Genomic DNA, 14,808 nt, shown 5'->3' with positions numbered 1-14,808 from the left:
TTAAAGTCTAAAAGCTATTTCTGCACAAAAATGTGCTGAACGTTTTGATACCTTACTTGTCCAATTGTTGCTTTACATCTTTACCAATTAGAAAACTGAATGCCTTGCTCCTGATTGGCTGCTGAGCACAGAAACGGAACTTGAATCTGATTGGCTGCTAAATAGAACCTTTGGCTGCCGAGCTCATCAAAGCATATAAAGGAACCCAGCAGTCTGAACTGGAACCAGCATACAAATAACCAACATTGGGCGGTAATCAACATGCAGTCTGAAGGAGCCCATCACAACACAGATGTGGGAATGGAGAAGGAAATTCAGAAAGATGCTATTGCTGAACATGCTTCACAAAGTCATTCTGACATTCAGCATCAACAAGAATTGTCCTATGAGACACTTAAAACTTTTAACTGGGAGGACCCTGTTCAAGGACTAAGCACCATCAATGGTGCTTACCAACCTGGGAATTTACTGCCAGTTGCACAAGAGGAAGTATTTCAAGAATGGTCAATGCTTGATTTGCTCCTACGTCCTGACCAACCTGAAGTGCTGGCATCAGTAGCTGGACCAAGCTACATCAATGGTGCTTACCAACCTGGGAATTTACAGCCAGTTGCACGAGAGGAAGTATTTCAAGACTGGTCACTGATTGATTGGCACCAATGTCCTGACCTACCAAACGTAGTGGCTACAGAAGCCCACAACCCTTATCAACCTGTGATTGCACAGCTAATGGCTCCAGAAGCTGGAAATTCACTCGTTGATGGAACTTCATCACTTCGGTGTCCAGGCTCTGTCGCTGCCTCGGCTCCATCTAAACAGAAACAAAATAAGAGGAGCAACCAGAGGCCAACGGAGGAAACTCCAGAGAGGAAAAAACAACGCTTAGAGAAAAATAAAGATGCTGCCCGTATGTATCGAGGAAAGCGGAAAGAACACATCCGAACTTTGAAAGATCGTATTGCCAAGCTGACAGAGGAGAACAATAGTATTCGGGAGGAGATTAAAGCCCTGAAGCAACATTTATAAATGCTGCGTACGTACAAAAGAAAGCGTACATCACTTATAAGCAACTTTTGGGACTTATAAAAAACAAACTTGGCGAGATAATGTGCACACCTCATCAAAAATCATGAGAAACGGGAAACTGCAATTAAAGACGGCTCTGTGAAATTGATACATTTGTGTGAAATAATTGAACATTGCACATTTCACTACACCCATCATATATAAAGGATCTTTTATACATCTGAAAGTTTTTTTGCATATGCACTTCCTGGTTTTTAGCGTACGCCAGCTGAAGTGATTTTTACCTATGCACAGTTTGGTAACATGGTGACCACGGGTCCTTAAAAAGTCTTAAATATTTTTTTACAAATAAAAGTCCTTAAAAACTCTTAAATTGCCTTAAATTCACATTAGATAGGTCTTCAATGTCCTTTAATCACATCACCACGAGAATTTCTGGTGATCACGGACTGAACGCACTGATCGTGTGATTATGTTTCACTGACTGACGTGCAGCCATTTGCTTCACCTACAGTGTTTAGTCAAAGTTTTTGTTTTAAAAAAAAAAAAAAAAAAAAACCTCCCCCTGCCGAGGAGCTAGTCAACAGAGCGAGTTGGATGCACAACAACAGGTAAATCACTACAACATCCTAGTATTGTTCTGTTTGGAAGAAACAAAACGTATCGTTAGCCACTCTGGTAGCTAGCCTGATGCTTGTGTGTGCAAACAAGTGTTTGTGATTTGCGTGTGTTTGTGTGAGATACTTTTTAATTTTAGTTTTATCAGCTTAAGCAGGATTTAAATGTGCTTTATATATAGACGTGTACACAAGGGTGGTAATAGTTTAAAGATAAAGTCTGGTCTGTAATGGAGTGAGGCTGGATTAATTACATTTAGACTGGGGTTAAAGTAATTTAACACATCTACTCACATTTGTTTGATTTTTTTTTTTTTAAAGGGGACATATGGTTTTAAATCCTTCCTTTTTACATATAAATCATACAGTTGTGGTCTATATAAAGCGGAACAGCAATGCTTGGGTCTGAATTCCTCATTATTATAGCTCCACAGGCCCCTTTTCTACCCCTTTTCTGATGTGCGTCTGAGAGCAACTCGTTTTGGTGCGGTCTCTTTAAATGCAAATGAGACACTCCATAACCCGCCCCCTCTTCAGGTGACACTCGGTTCAACTCCACCCTGCTCGGCCATTTTTGTAGTTTGATAGAAGAGATACGGCTATGTAGCGGCGCATAAACTTTTTATTCAGAGGTTATTTACAAAATGTCAACAACGGAAGACTTGTCCATCCAGCCTTACATGTTCGAGCCAGAGTCGGACCCGGCGGAGCGAGATGAAAATGAAGATGATGAACCTGCAGAACCCAAACAAGTGAGCTAACACAAGCACCGAGCTAACGCTAGCGCCAAGCTAACGTCACAAAATGCATTTTAATAGTCTTTTCAAAGACAAAAACGGCAAAATGAAATGACTAATGAAAACTTCAGACTTAAATTAAATCACGTAGGCCATATCATCAAGGATCTAAAACGAGCACACAGCGCTAACATATGAAGTCTGAAGACGGTGCAACTGCTAATGCTAACAAAACAATGACAGGGACGTCTTATCACACTTTTTAGCGTTATTTACAGCTTACCGAAGTGCTCTGTTCATCGTGTCCAAAGATAGAAGGAATTGAACCCTCAATCAGACAAAGTCTTTCGGCAAATCCTTCTTTATACTGGCGGATGTTGCAGAAGTTGTCATCCTTGAAGTGCTTCACACACACAAAAATGACCTTACCCACAGATGTGGGTACATTTCCGTGAAAAATAAAACTCAACCAGGCACTTCGAAAAGGTTCTGATGCTGGGAGACGGTGTAATGAAGCGTGTGGGTTACTACATCCAACAACCAAACAATCAATCAATCAATCTTTATTTGTATAGCGCCAAATCATAACCAATGGTATCTCAAGGCACTTTACAGTAGAGCAGTCTTAAGGACGGACTCTTCATTTTATGGATACACACATATGCATATATACGTATATACACATACATATGTATCCCACACCCAACATGAATTCATCAAACATTTTGACTTAACCTCTCGTAACTTCAGCATCCTTGAGCTTGGACTACAAAATAAAAGCGAGAAATAAAAATGGCGGATTGCTCGAAGTGTTGGACCTGGAGTTGATGTACTAATTTGGCAGTTCCGCTGCAAATACTGTGATGTAATAGTTCAAAAAAACATAATAGAGAATAGAAAAATCGAAACAGATTGAACAAGATTCAAGATATTTATTGTCATATGCACAGTAAAACCAGACAGTTGCACCACACAATGAAAATCTTATTTTGCGAGTCCTCCCTTTCACAGTAAAAAAAAAGCAAACAAAATGAAGAGGTAGATTAAAAGAACCCAACTATTCCCAATTAAAGATAACTAATAATACTAAATACTAAGAATACTAAAATACTAGACTATAATACTAATAATAAAATATAAAATATACAAAATATAAAGTGAGCATGTGAGTGGCAGAGTAGCAGTATACACATTTTTGATTCTAAAGTGCGATCGTGCGTTGTTGCAGATTTGCAGGGGAATGGCATTAGTGCAATTGTCAAAATAACAGTTATTACAATGCAGTAGTGCAAATGGTTTTCACAGTCCAGCAGTTTAATCAGTGGTGTGGTGGGGTGGTAGGGCAGGGGGCTTTGTGAGAGAGTTGTTCACAAGCCTGATGGCCTGTGGGTAGAAGCTGTTTGTCAGTCTGGTGGCCCTGGATTTCAGGCTCCTGTAGCTCCTGCCTGATGGCAGGAGAGTGAAGAGTCTGTATTGTGGGTGAGTGTGGTCCCTGATGATGTTCAGGGCTCTTTTTGTGACCCTGGCGTCGTAAATGTCCTGTAGTGAGGGGAAGGCAGCTCCCGCGATGTACTGTGCAGATTTTATCACCCGCTGGAGAGCCTTCCTGTCCCGGGCTGTGCAGTTTCCGTACCAGACTGTGATGGAATTGGTAAGGATGCTTTCCACTGTACATCTATAGAAGTTGCTGAGGATTTTGGATGACATGCCAAATTTCCCCAGCCTTCTTAAGAAGTACAGTCGCTGCTGGGCTTTTTTAATGTTCTGATGTGTGTTGTGAGACCAGGTGAGATCCTCACTGATGTGGGTTCCGAGGAATTTAAAGGTTTTCACCCTTTCCACCTCTGTCTCATCTATGAATAGTGGTGTGTGCTGCACACTCCTCTTTCGTGGATCAATAATCATCTCCTTGGTCTTGTCTGCATTCAGGGAGAGATTATTGTCCTGACACCATGCCACCAGAGCCGCCACCTCTCTTCTGTACGCCGCCTCAGCCCCCCCGGTGATCAGTCCGATGACTGTTGTGTCGTCCGCAAACTTGACGATGCTGGTGTTATTCTGGGAGGCCACACAGTCGTATGTGAAGAGGGTGTACAGCAGGGGACTCAGCACGCAGCCCTGTGGGGTCCCTGTGCTTACGGTTCTTGTGCCAGTTGTGTGTTTTCCAACTCTGACTGACTGAGGTCTGTCTGATAGAAAGTCCAGTACCCAGTTACAGAGAGCAGGTGTCAGTCCAACAGTGAGGAGTTTTGTAGAGAGTTTGTGTGGGATAACCGTATTAAATGCTGAGCTGTAGTCGATGAAGAGCAGTCTGACATATGTGTCCTTACCCTCCAAGTGTGTGAGGGTGGTGTGGATGACCGTGTTGACTGCGTCGTTCGTGGACCGGTTCTCACGGTACGCAAACTGTAGAGGGTCTAAGGTGTCTGGGATGGTCCTCCTGATGTGCATCATGACTATCCTCTCAAAGCACTTCATCACTATCGGAGTGAGTGCGACGGGACGATAGTCATTCAGGCAGGTCACAGTGTTTTTCTTTGAGAGGGGCACGATGGTGGTTGTCTTGAAGCAGGTGGGCACCAAAGCTTGTGCCAGCGACAGGTTGTAAATGTCAGCCAGCACCTCAGCCAGTTCTGATGAACAGACCCTGAGGGCACGCCCGGAGATGTTGTCTGGGCCGGCCGCCTTCTGGGGGTTTATTCTCCTCAGAGCCGTGCGCACTTCTGCTGATGTCACCGTGAGTGACGAGTCCTGTGTGTGCTCCGTGGTCGAAGTCCCTCTCTGATGGTAGGTGTTGAGTGCGTCGAAGCGTGCGTAGAACTCGTTCAGCTCGTCTGGCAGTGTGGGTTGGCTGGTTGTGGCCCTCCGCTCCTCTGCTGGTAGCCTGTGATGTGTTGCAGGCCTTGCCACATTCGCCGGGAATCTGTGGTGGAATAGAATCCCTCCAGCTTCAGTCTGTATTGCCTCTTGGCCTCTTTGATGGATCTCCGTAGGTCATATCTGGCCTTCTTGTAGTCCTCAGCGTTGCCTGAGGCAAATGCAGTGGAGCGGGCACGTAGCATGGACCGAACTTCACAGTTAATCCAGGGTTTTTGATTAGGATATGTCCTGCAGCATTTTGTGGGCACAATGTTTTCAACGCATGTGCTGATGTAACCTGTTACACTGGAAGCATATTCCTCTAAGTCCACAGTAGAGTCATTATCCCTCAAAGCAGCAGTTTTAAACACATCCCAGTTTGTACTGATAAAGCAGTCCTGCAGTACTAGTTCTGTTTCCTCGGTCCATACTTTAATATCTATACTCACTGGGGGGGCTTGCTTGAGGCGTTGTCTATACGCTGGATAGAGGAACGTTGAGATATGGTCGGACTGCCCGAAGTGTGGCCGGGGCACAGCCTTGAAGGCTCCTCTCACGTTGCTGTAGACTTGGTCCAGAATATTATTCTCCCTGGTCGGAAAGTTGATGTGTTGATGGTATTTAGGGAGGACACTCTTAAGGTTGCGGTGGTTGAAATCTCCGGCTACGATGAGTGTGCAGTCTCGTGTCTGTCGATGACGTCATGCAGCAGCCCCAGTGCAGTCGCGGAATCCGCTCTTGGCGGGATGTAAACAGTCACAATAAACACTGCACTGAACTCCCTTGGTAGATAGAACGGTCTGCATTTCACCATCAAAAGTTCAACATCAGCCGAGCAATGACTTTCAACAACCTGTACATCCGAGCACCATCTGTTGTTTACGTAGGTACACACGCCGCCGCCTCTCGCTTTTCCCGAGGCTAATGTGCGGTCCCCGCGGTAGACAGAGTGTGTCTCAAGCTGGATGGTAGAGTCTGGAATGCTGTCCGAGAGCCAGGTTTCCGTGAAAATAAGAGCACAGCACTCTCTCATCTCACGCTGGGTTGTAATCCTTGTCCTCAGCTCATCCATCTTGTTGTCAAGTGAGCGGACGTTAGCTAGCAGCAGACTAGGTAGCGGTGGTCGCGTCGCTCTAGCCTTTAGCCTAGCATGTAGCCCACCTCTCTTGCCACGTATCCGCCTTGGCCGCTCTCTCCGTCGGCTGCGTTGCTCGTCCACGTCCGGTGCTGGGGGAGCTTCCCGGTCGGCGTTAGCGGGGTCCCGTCGTAGTAGGAGGTCGAGGTCTTTTAAGTTGAAAATGAGCTCATGGTGAGCTTTGCCAATATCCAGAAGTGATGCTCTGTCGTAGCTCACTAATGCGAACGAGAACTTTGCATTTAGGATGCATACTAACACTATAATGAGTAATAAACAACGTTGGTGTCGGGAGGACAACACAAAGACGTCAGCCACGAGGGGCGCCAATATGAGCAAAACAGAATATAAAGATATCTACGGAGCACCTGAAGAGACTAATTTGATTTTTTCTGTACTTCTAAGCACTCTAAATATACAACAAAATGCATTTAAGGACTAAAAAAGTGGATTTAGCATGATATGTCCCCTTTAAGGTACTTAAAAATAAAAATAAAACAAGTTAATAATTTAGTTGTTGTAAATTTTGCTATAATACATACTAATGCTGTACTATATTTATCATTTAATCAGAAAACATTAAACAGTGACAGACTTCATGATGTCAAACACATGACGTAACCACAGAGAGAAGCTGTGACTGAGAACATCCTCTACATGATGTTCACTGACATGAGGCCTGTGTCCATGGATGAAGATGAAGCTTCACTACAATCATCCTCATCTTTAATCCAGGTCACATTCTGTCATCAACGACACATTTTATGTTTTACATTTTACAAAGCTCATGGAGAGAAAATATGAAGAGACTTTAAAGGAAGTGAAGAATGCAATGAACACAAAGAGCAAACGTGCTCTCACTGCTGATATATGGACACGTGTAGCTAATGAAGTCTACGTCATTAGCAAATAAAGACGAATGAAGAGGCTGAAATTAAAAAAAAAAATATTGATCCGATTCATCGAATAATTCATTGAGCGATTAATTGATTATGAAACTAATAATCTGCACTCAGACACATGCATTGATGTCCAGTCAGGCATTTTCTCTTTCCCTTACCTTATCACCTACCTCTTTTACCTCTCTCCAGAATTTCTGTTTTCACAACATTTCAAAGGAAAATTATGTGTTCACATTATGTCTGAGGTGGGCCCATTATATAAATATAAGGTTTCATTAGCCAGGACAGACATTAAGCTGCTAATGTGGGTAGATCAGTGACAAGTCACATAAGCAAGTAGTGGCTTCTTTGCTGGAATTATTTTTGTTATTTATTGATAATTTATTTTTTCCTTCAAAAGACAGTTTTAGTCTGGTTATTACCATTTTCTTAGAAGGCCTAATTTTTGATCAAAGATCCACATATAGCATTACGCACTGAAGGACCTGATAAAAACATTTTGGTGTTTGGTTTGCTCACAGGTTTCAGTCAATTTTGATTTCTGGGTTATTGCCCACTGATATTAAATGTTGTGAGAATTGTGTTGCAATAAATATAATTTAGGACAATGTCAATATTTTTGTTCTCTTTCAACATTAATAAACACATTTGAACAATGTTCTTGAACAACTGATTATGTCATTTTTACGCATTTTACATTATTAACTGAGATCAATGCCTTTAATTGTAAAATAAAATATATTTTCCCTTTGGTCTATATTTCCATCGTAAGTTTGGTCTTAAATTTTCTTTAAGGTGGTATTAAAAAGGTCTCAAAAAGTCTTAAATATAACTTATTCCTACCTGTAGTCACCCTGGATAATGGAGGCCCCTGAAGGGCACATTTTGTCACCAGACTAGCTTAATAGATTACACCCTACAACACATTATGCACAACTGTAGCATCACATTACACTCTCAGCACAATCATAATTGACTCTTACCCACCCCTTATATTGTCCCACCCTAACTCCCTCTTCCTTTCCCCCCCACCAAGGTGCAACACTGCCCTCTCTTTATATTCTTCCTTTAATGGAGTTTTTCTTACCCTTCCTTGGGGAGGGCTGGTGATGGTCACAATTATACAATTAAATTCAATTAATTAATTAATTAAATTTGACTTTTGGACTTTATTGGTCATATATAAATGTTGGTACACATACATTGAAATTTGTCCTCTGCATTAAATGTTTATTTTATCAGTATTAAAACATGTTTAGCTGTCATAAAAAGATTGCACTACATGTAGTGTCAAGCCTTGGGGCTGGCACTTCTCCTTTCTGTGTGGTGTTTTCATGTTATCCCTGTGCTTGCATGGGTTTGGCCCGGGAACTCAGGTTTCCTCCCACCATCCAAAAAAAAAAAAAATTCCATTCCTGACAAAAGCTGGAGACCCTTGTAACCTGGAAGAAGGATTCATAGGCTGGATGATGGATGGATATTGTTCTTCTATATCAGCAACAATGGCTTTGTGTTGATCACAAATTGTTTGTTTTTTTTGTTTTTTTTTTTCAGCAAAAAGCCTCGGGTAAGGTGCTCTTTGACCTTGTGTGTTCGCACTTAAATCTCATCGAGGGCGACTACTTTGGTTTGGAGTTTCAGAACCATCAAAAGATGATTGTAAGAAATAAAACAATAAAAAAGATGTTTTCCATTGACATTGTCACTTAATTTTGTTTCTGTTGTCTCCAGGTTTGGTTAGATCACATCAAGCCTATTTTCAAACAGCTCAGAAGTAAGTTTGGCAAGTGCGGCACAAACTTTTTTTGTTTTAACAAGTTTTGTTTGGACCCTTAATGTGCCTGATTTCTTGAATCAAATATGCTGAGTCATTATGTTTTCCTTGTTCCCTACCCTTCCTGTCATTCTCAGGACCCAGACACACCACGCTGCGGTTCATTGTAAAGTTTTTCCCCCCTGACCATGCCCAGCTACTGGAGGAGCTGACGAGGTTGGCTCATTTCCCAATGATTTATATATTCTAATCTCCACAAGATGTTTACCTTCAGTTTACCACTGTGATTAGCATGTTTGATGTGTTGAAATGAAGGATTATTGGCTTCGAGATTATTAGGAATTCATTATGCATGCCCTCTGTGATTCCCAAAAGATTGTGTCCGTTCGTCTGAGCAGAGTGGAACTAAAGATGTTCTGGTTAATCAAGTCACAAGTCATCCTGGAGCTGACTCGTGACTTGTACACAAAAGCTTGAAATTGTTAAAAATAATCAATGTACACAGATTAGGCCTCTTGCAGATGCAATCATTTTGGTTGTTTCTTTTACATGCGTCGGATCTCATACACTTTAGGCCTGATATGTTTACCCTTCACATCTACAGACTGTCAGCCTCCGCAGCTAGCTGCCGTAGTTAGAGACATTTATGTGCTTCAGAATGTATAGTTGGGAAAGAATCAATTGGTGCAATTTTACAGCTACAGGTGCAAGCAAGATTGATCAATCCTGCAGACATCTTCAACAAACAAGCGATGTCCTAGTACAGGGCAATTTAAAAGTAATGCCATAGGGCTGGGTGATATGGACCAAAACTCATATCTCAATATTTTTTCTCAAAATGGCAATAGAATATTAATCTCGATATTTTGAACTCAAAGTCTGACCAGAAAGACAATTCTGGGTTACATTTGCTGTTGAAAAATGCCACACAGGCACATTTATAAGCGAACGGATGGACAATATGTGCCACTTTTTTTCCATTAAGAGACAGCACAAGTGAGTGAGTTCTGTTGTGTAGCTAACTGTGCTTTTCATGCTGTTCTGAGGGGTGGCGAAAGTAGCACCTCCTAAAATTTGTATTTTTTTTACAAAAAACATTTGTCATAGGAAATTAATCTTCTCTTTTTTTTTTAGACTATTGATGAATTTTGTAGACCACATTCCAGAGAAGCAAGCAGCCCAAACTATTCAATAAATCATTAAACTAAAATTAAATTTGCTTTATTATTAAAATGAATCTTTATTTGGCATGTCAGATGATGATATTGGTTAAAAAGCAGACGTGTGCGTGTTTTTTGGATTCTATGGCTCATTGTAGGTAGTAATTATGTTGCATTTTTGTTTTCCCTCTGAATACAAAGCTGTATGCTATGTTCTAGCGATATAAAGGAGTCACCCCATCTTTGCTGTTGTACGATGTCAGGGTTGTGTGTGTTTGTGTCCAGGTACCTGTTTGCTCTCCAGATCAAACAAGATCTTTCCTCTGGATGTCTGACCTGCAACGACAGCAGCGCCGCTCTGCTAATCTCCCACATTATACAGTGTAGGTTCTCTGTCTGTTCCCACAAACACGATCGTACAGCATACATTGTAAAATTGATTTGATGAGCGTTGCCATGGATACTTTGACATTGGATGCATGAGTACAGTCTTGCTTAGCAGCATCAAAGTGAAAAGGCTGTGAGGCTTTGTCAGGATATACTAAACATTTAAATAGTGTTTTGTGCACCATGATTTAACTATTGTTTTCTGTATACTTTAACAGCATCCTCACTGTTGTTATCCATTTTTTCTGCCATCTGTCGTTATCTCCTCCTATACCGATTTTGACACATACAGTAAGCTATCAAAACGTTCAGAAAGTTCCCAAGTTTTATGCTTGTACTTTTATAATTTGTGACCTTTAAACGTTTTGACTTAATACATTTTTTGTGAAACTGCATTGACCACTTTTAGAGTGGACAGCTCTTTAAGCTAGAATGGAGCTGCTCCAGTTTTTACCTTCAAATCTTTGCAAACAAATGATAAACCTGATGATTCAACCTTTAACATGTTCAACTAAACCGTTCAACCCTTTCAACCTGTTTCAACCTTTTTGCTTAAGCTATTGCCAGGTTAATTTTAACACTAATGCCAATGTTAAGGTAGTGCTAATGCTAATGCTAATGCTTGGTTAATGCTATTGCTAGGCTAATACTAACAATAGGCTAATGCTATGATAATGTTATGTTAATTCTGTTGTTATACTAATAGTATGTTAAGGCATGCTAATTTTAATAATAACGCTAGCTAATGTTAGTTCTAATGTTAAGCTGATGCAGTGTGACGCGGGCCAGCACCTGCATCTTCAACTGGCATTTTCTTCAGGAAATGCAAATATTATTATTATTATTAATATAGAACAAAATATGTCAGCTGACTCGTCCTGCAAATTTAGTCAGATATTAATAATTAAGGTATCTAAACGTTCAAAATACCCTCTACTCTCTTTTGGAGGTCTCATAAGTTTAACGGTTAATGAGAAATTGGCAAAAATCTATTCAAATGTTACCCATTTAAACCTATTGGTGATGAGTTATACTTTAACTTATACCGACTCTGAGGGCTTCTTCTTTCTTTCTTGGTTATTGGTGGGTTGCAACCAACCTGAATAGGTGCATAATGCCACCTACTGCACTGGAGTGTGTAAACTTAACTCCTTCCTCTGAGGGCTTTGTTTTTTGTTCTTCTTTCTTGGTTATTGGCGTTTTGCAACCAACTTGAATAGGTCGCCATCTACTTTACATGCTTTGAGGGCTCATACTGAGAGAGAGGTTTAAATGACTATGAAGGGTTACCATGGCAATGATGTGCCATCAGTCAATCAGGAGCCAGTTTTTTTCCTCTGTGACATCATAGGACAGCTTCTTTGAGATCATGTTTCCCGCTCTTGATTTGATGATGACTTAAATAATCATTTCAGAATAAAAGGTGATTCTGGGGTTTTCATTTTAGTTCACTCTTTATGAAAGTAACGAAATAAAACATGCACAGTCGGTGGCGATATGCACCTATTGAAGTTGGTTGCAGCATGCCAATAACCAGGAAAGAAGAAAGATGATTCTGTGAATGTTGTAGATGGTCCCTTCAAAATAAAAGCTGACTTTGCGAAGATTACCTTTCTTACCTGTCTCACATGCGTCCTCATTAGCATTTTCTCCAGGAAATGCAAATCATCTAGTTCAGTTTGTTTGTTTATTTGATATATAATCAAATTCAAGAGAAACCTCAGTGTAATATATGTAATGTTGTAGGTCAATCCTGTCATCCTGCTGTCTTTTTGTACATCAAAATGAACTCCCTCAATTTGAACCATAAACCCTCCCTGTGGTCGGAAAGGATTTCACCATTGTCACTTTAACCTTTTGATTTATATTTTTAAAGCTGAGATTGGGGACTTTGAGGAGAGCCAGTGCCGGTCACATCTCCTAAACAACAACTACATCCCAGATCAAATGCCTCTGATCGACAAAATAATGGAATGTCACTCAAAGAATCGGTGAGTGTCTCGGTTGGTAGAGTCCTTAATTTAAGACTCAGTGAAGTTTTTACAATAGTTTATATTTGATGCAGTTTCAACTGTCATTGACAACTAAATAATAGTTGTTTCATTGTTGTGTGATGCTATAAATGTATCAAATAAGATTTTTTTTGTGGGTGTTGCGATGCTTTGTCTTGTATTTCACTTCTGTAATTGTCCCAATAATCGCCGTCTGTTATGTAAAAGGCAAAAGAGAGACAAGTCCTCTCAGATGTCTAATGCAGTGAACCGCAAGAGTAGGGAACTAGATTATTGAATTTTGATGCTTTCAAGAGTGTGATTTGCCTTAATCAATCTGTTTTTATCAGTGATATGAAGCTGGGGTAAATCCTGAGACTTGGCACTCTGTACTCATCAGCCATCAGCCTGCTTTCTGAGACTTGTCCTTTTTAAACCCAGGTCTCTGTTTATTCATAATGAACTCAATCTAAAAAAAAACACTAAAGCAAATCTCTGTGTTCTGGATTTATTGGGCGGGTCAGAAATCACAGCCGCGTTACGTAATGAAGCCGTCATTAGCAAAAACCCGTCCCGGCTGCTGTAGCACACCAAACTTCTGCGGCCTCTAGCGGGCTCAATTTGGCCCCTAGCCGAGAACAAACCACATATTCGGACTCGGGGGAATAAAACGTGTTCGCTGGTGCCTCATTTTCCATAAAGTGAGCACTTTTATACACCGCAATTTTGTTTTTCACCTCTAGCGGGGGTTTTGACTCTACCCATGAGAGATGCACATATTCGGACTCGGCCGGAGCAGACCTTTCCGCTGATCCCTCGTTTGGCCCGATCCGAGCACTTTTGGAAGCACTATTGACGCTTTCACATTGCTCACTCCCATAGACATAGTACAAGGAGTCGGCGCCCTTCCCATGCATGGCGTGGTTCCAGCACCTCTGACACGCCCCCAGCGTCTCAGAGCAGAGAAGTGTTTGTTTTTCCATGATTTTGAGACCTAATTTTATATACTTAGCAATTTTTTTCATCTTTCAAATTTGGCTCAGTGGTCAATGACACGTTTCTGTGGTGTGACAAACTCATAACAGTTATTTCTGCTTTACACAAACTTTAATCTCACCAATCAATCTTGAGTGTTTAGAGGACCAGATTTTTCTTTTTAACCTGTGTTGAGATTAGTTTTGTAGGTTTTTAAGATGAAAAAGACTTCAATAATAAGCCCCAGTTACACTAATCTCAGTGAGGAACTGAAGCAAAAAAATAATAATAATCAAATCTCTTTTCCTTCTTTGACATTTTTGCGATTTTAGTTTGCAGGTGTAGATGATATAAACCTGTCATTTGATGACTTTTTGTTCTCCTTGTTGCGGTGAAGAGGTCAAACACCAGCAGAATCAGACTATCAGTTACTGGAAGTGGCACGCAGGTTGGAGATGTACGGGATTCGACTGTATCCTGCCAAAGACCGAGAGGGTACAAGGTTAAGCTTGTCTGTGGCTCATACTGGTGTTCTCGTCCTACAGGTTAGTCGTAATAGTTTGTAGGTCAGGCTAATGTGAACATGGCAACATTTATGTTCAATGAATCTTTTGTCCTCCTACTCCTCAGGGACAAACCAAGATTAATGCCTTCAACTGGTCCAAAATTCGCAAACTGAGCTTTAAGAGAAAGCGTTTCCTCATCAAGCTGAGGCCAGATCTCAATGTAAATCCCAAAGTAAATCACAGCGAGGTGTGTATTGGCCAGTCTTAAAAGTTATGTTTTGATTTCCCATCCTAGAGTTCATATCAAGACACTCTGGAGTTTCTGATGGCCAGCAGGGACTGCTGCAAAGTCTTCTGGAAAATCTGTGTGGAATATCACGCCTTCTTCCGTCTTTTTGAGGAGCCAAAACCCAAACCCAAACCTGTGCTCTTCACACGGGGCTCCTCCTTCAGATTCAGGTTCACAGTTATACATCAGTTATTCAGCTGCTCTCTCCCTCCTGGACCACAGGCACACACATTTCTCTCCTCATCACTTAACAGTCTGCTGCAGCTGCTGTACAACAGCTCATTATTACCTCTCTTGTACTTATCTCCACAGCGGTCGCACCCAGAAGCAGGTGATTGATTATGTGAAGGAGAACGAGTTTAAAAAGATCCCCTTTGAAAGGTAATTGCCTTAGACGTGTTTGACACATTTTGGCAGAAGTTGGGGAAGCCTAGACATCTGAATGCTGAC

General features: G+C 41.2%; 1 protein-coding gene across 6 annotated transcripts in view; it reads left to right on the top strand.

Annotated features, from left to right (window-relative positions):
• LOC114455735 (FERM, ARHGEF and pleckstrin domain-containing protein 1-like) overlaps positions 1 to 14,808 on the top strand; it is a 72,069-nt gene that overhangs the window by 38,715 nt on the left and 18,546 nt on the right. For all 6 annotated transcript variants that reach the window (XM_028437130.1, XM_028437129.1, XM_028437127.1 and 3 more), the window contains exons 3-11: positions 8,831 to 8,935; positions 9,008 to 9,050; positions 9,188 to 9,266; positions 10,496 to 10,593; positions 12,474 to 12,588; positions 13,961 to 14,108; positions 14,194 to 14,289; positions 14,365 to 14,528; positions 14,671 to 14,739. In XM_028437130.1, the coding sequence (XP_028292931.1) occupies positions 8,831 to 8,935; positions 9,008 to 9,050; positions 9,188 to 9,266; positions 10,496 to 10,593; positions 12,474 to 12,588; positions 13,961 to 14,108; positions 14,194 to 14,289; positions 14,365 to 14,528; positions 14,671 to 14,739 (917 nt within the window). The remainder of the gene's footprint in view (positions 1 to 8,830; positions 8,936 to 9,007; positions 9,051 to 9,187; positions 9,267 to 10,495; positions 10,594 to 12,473; positions 12,589 to 13,960; positions 14,109 to 14,193; positions 14,290 to 14,364; positions 14,529 to 14,670; positions 14,740 to 14,808) is intronic.

This window comes from Gouania willdenowi, chromosome 21 (assembly GCF_900634775.1).
Source record: "Gouania willdenowi chromosome 21, fGouWil2.1, whole genome shotgun sequence".
Taxonomy (NCBI): Eukaryota; Metazoa; Chordata; class Actinopteri; order Blenniiformes; family Gobiesocidae; genus Gouania; species Gouania willdenowi.
The sequence above is the reverse complement of the archived record's forward strand: the minus strand, read 5'-3'. Positions and strand labels throughout refer to the sequence as shown.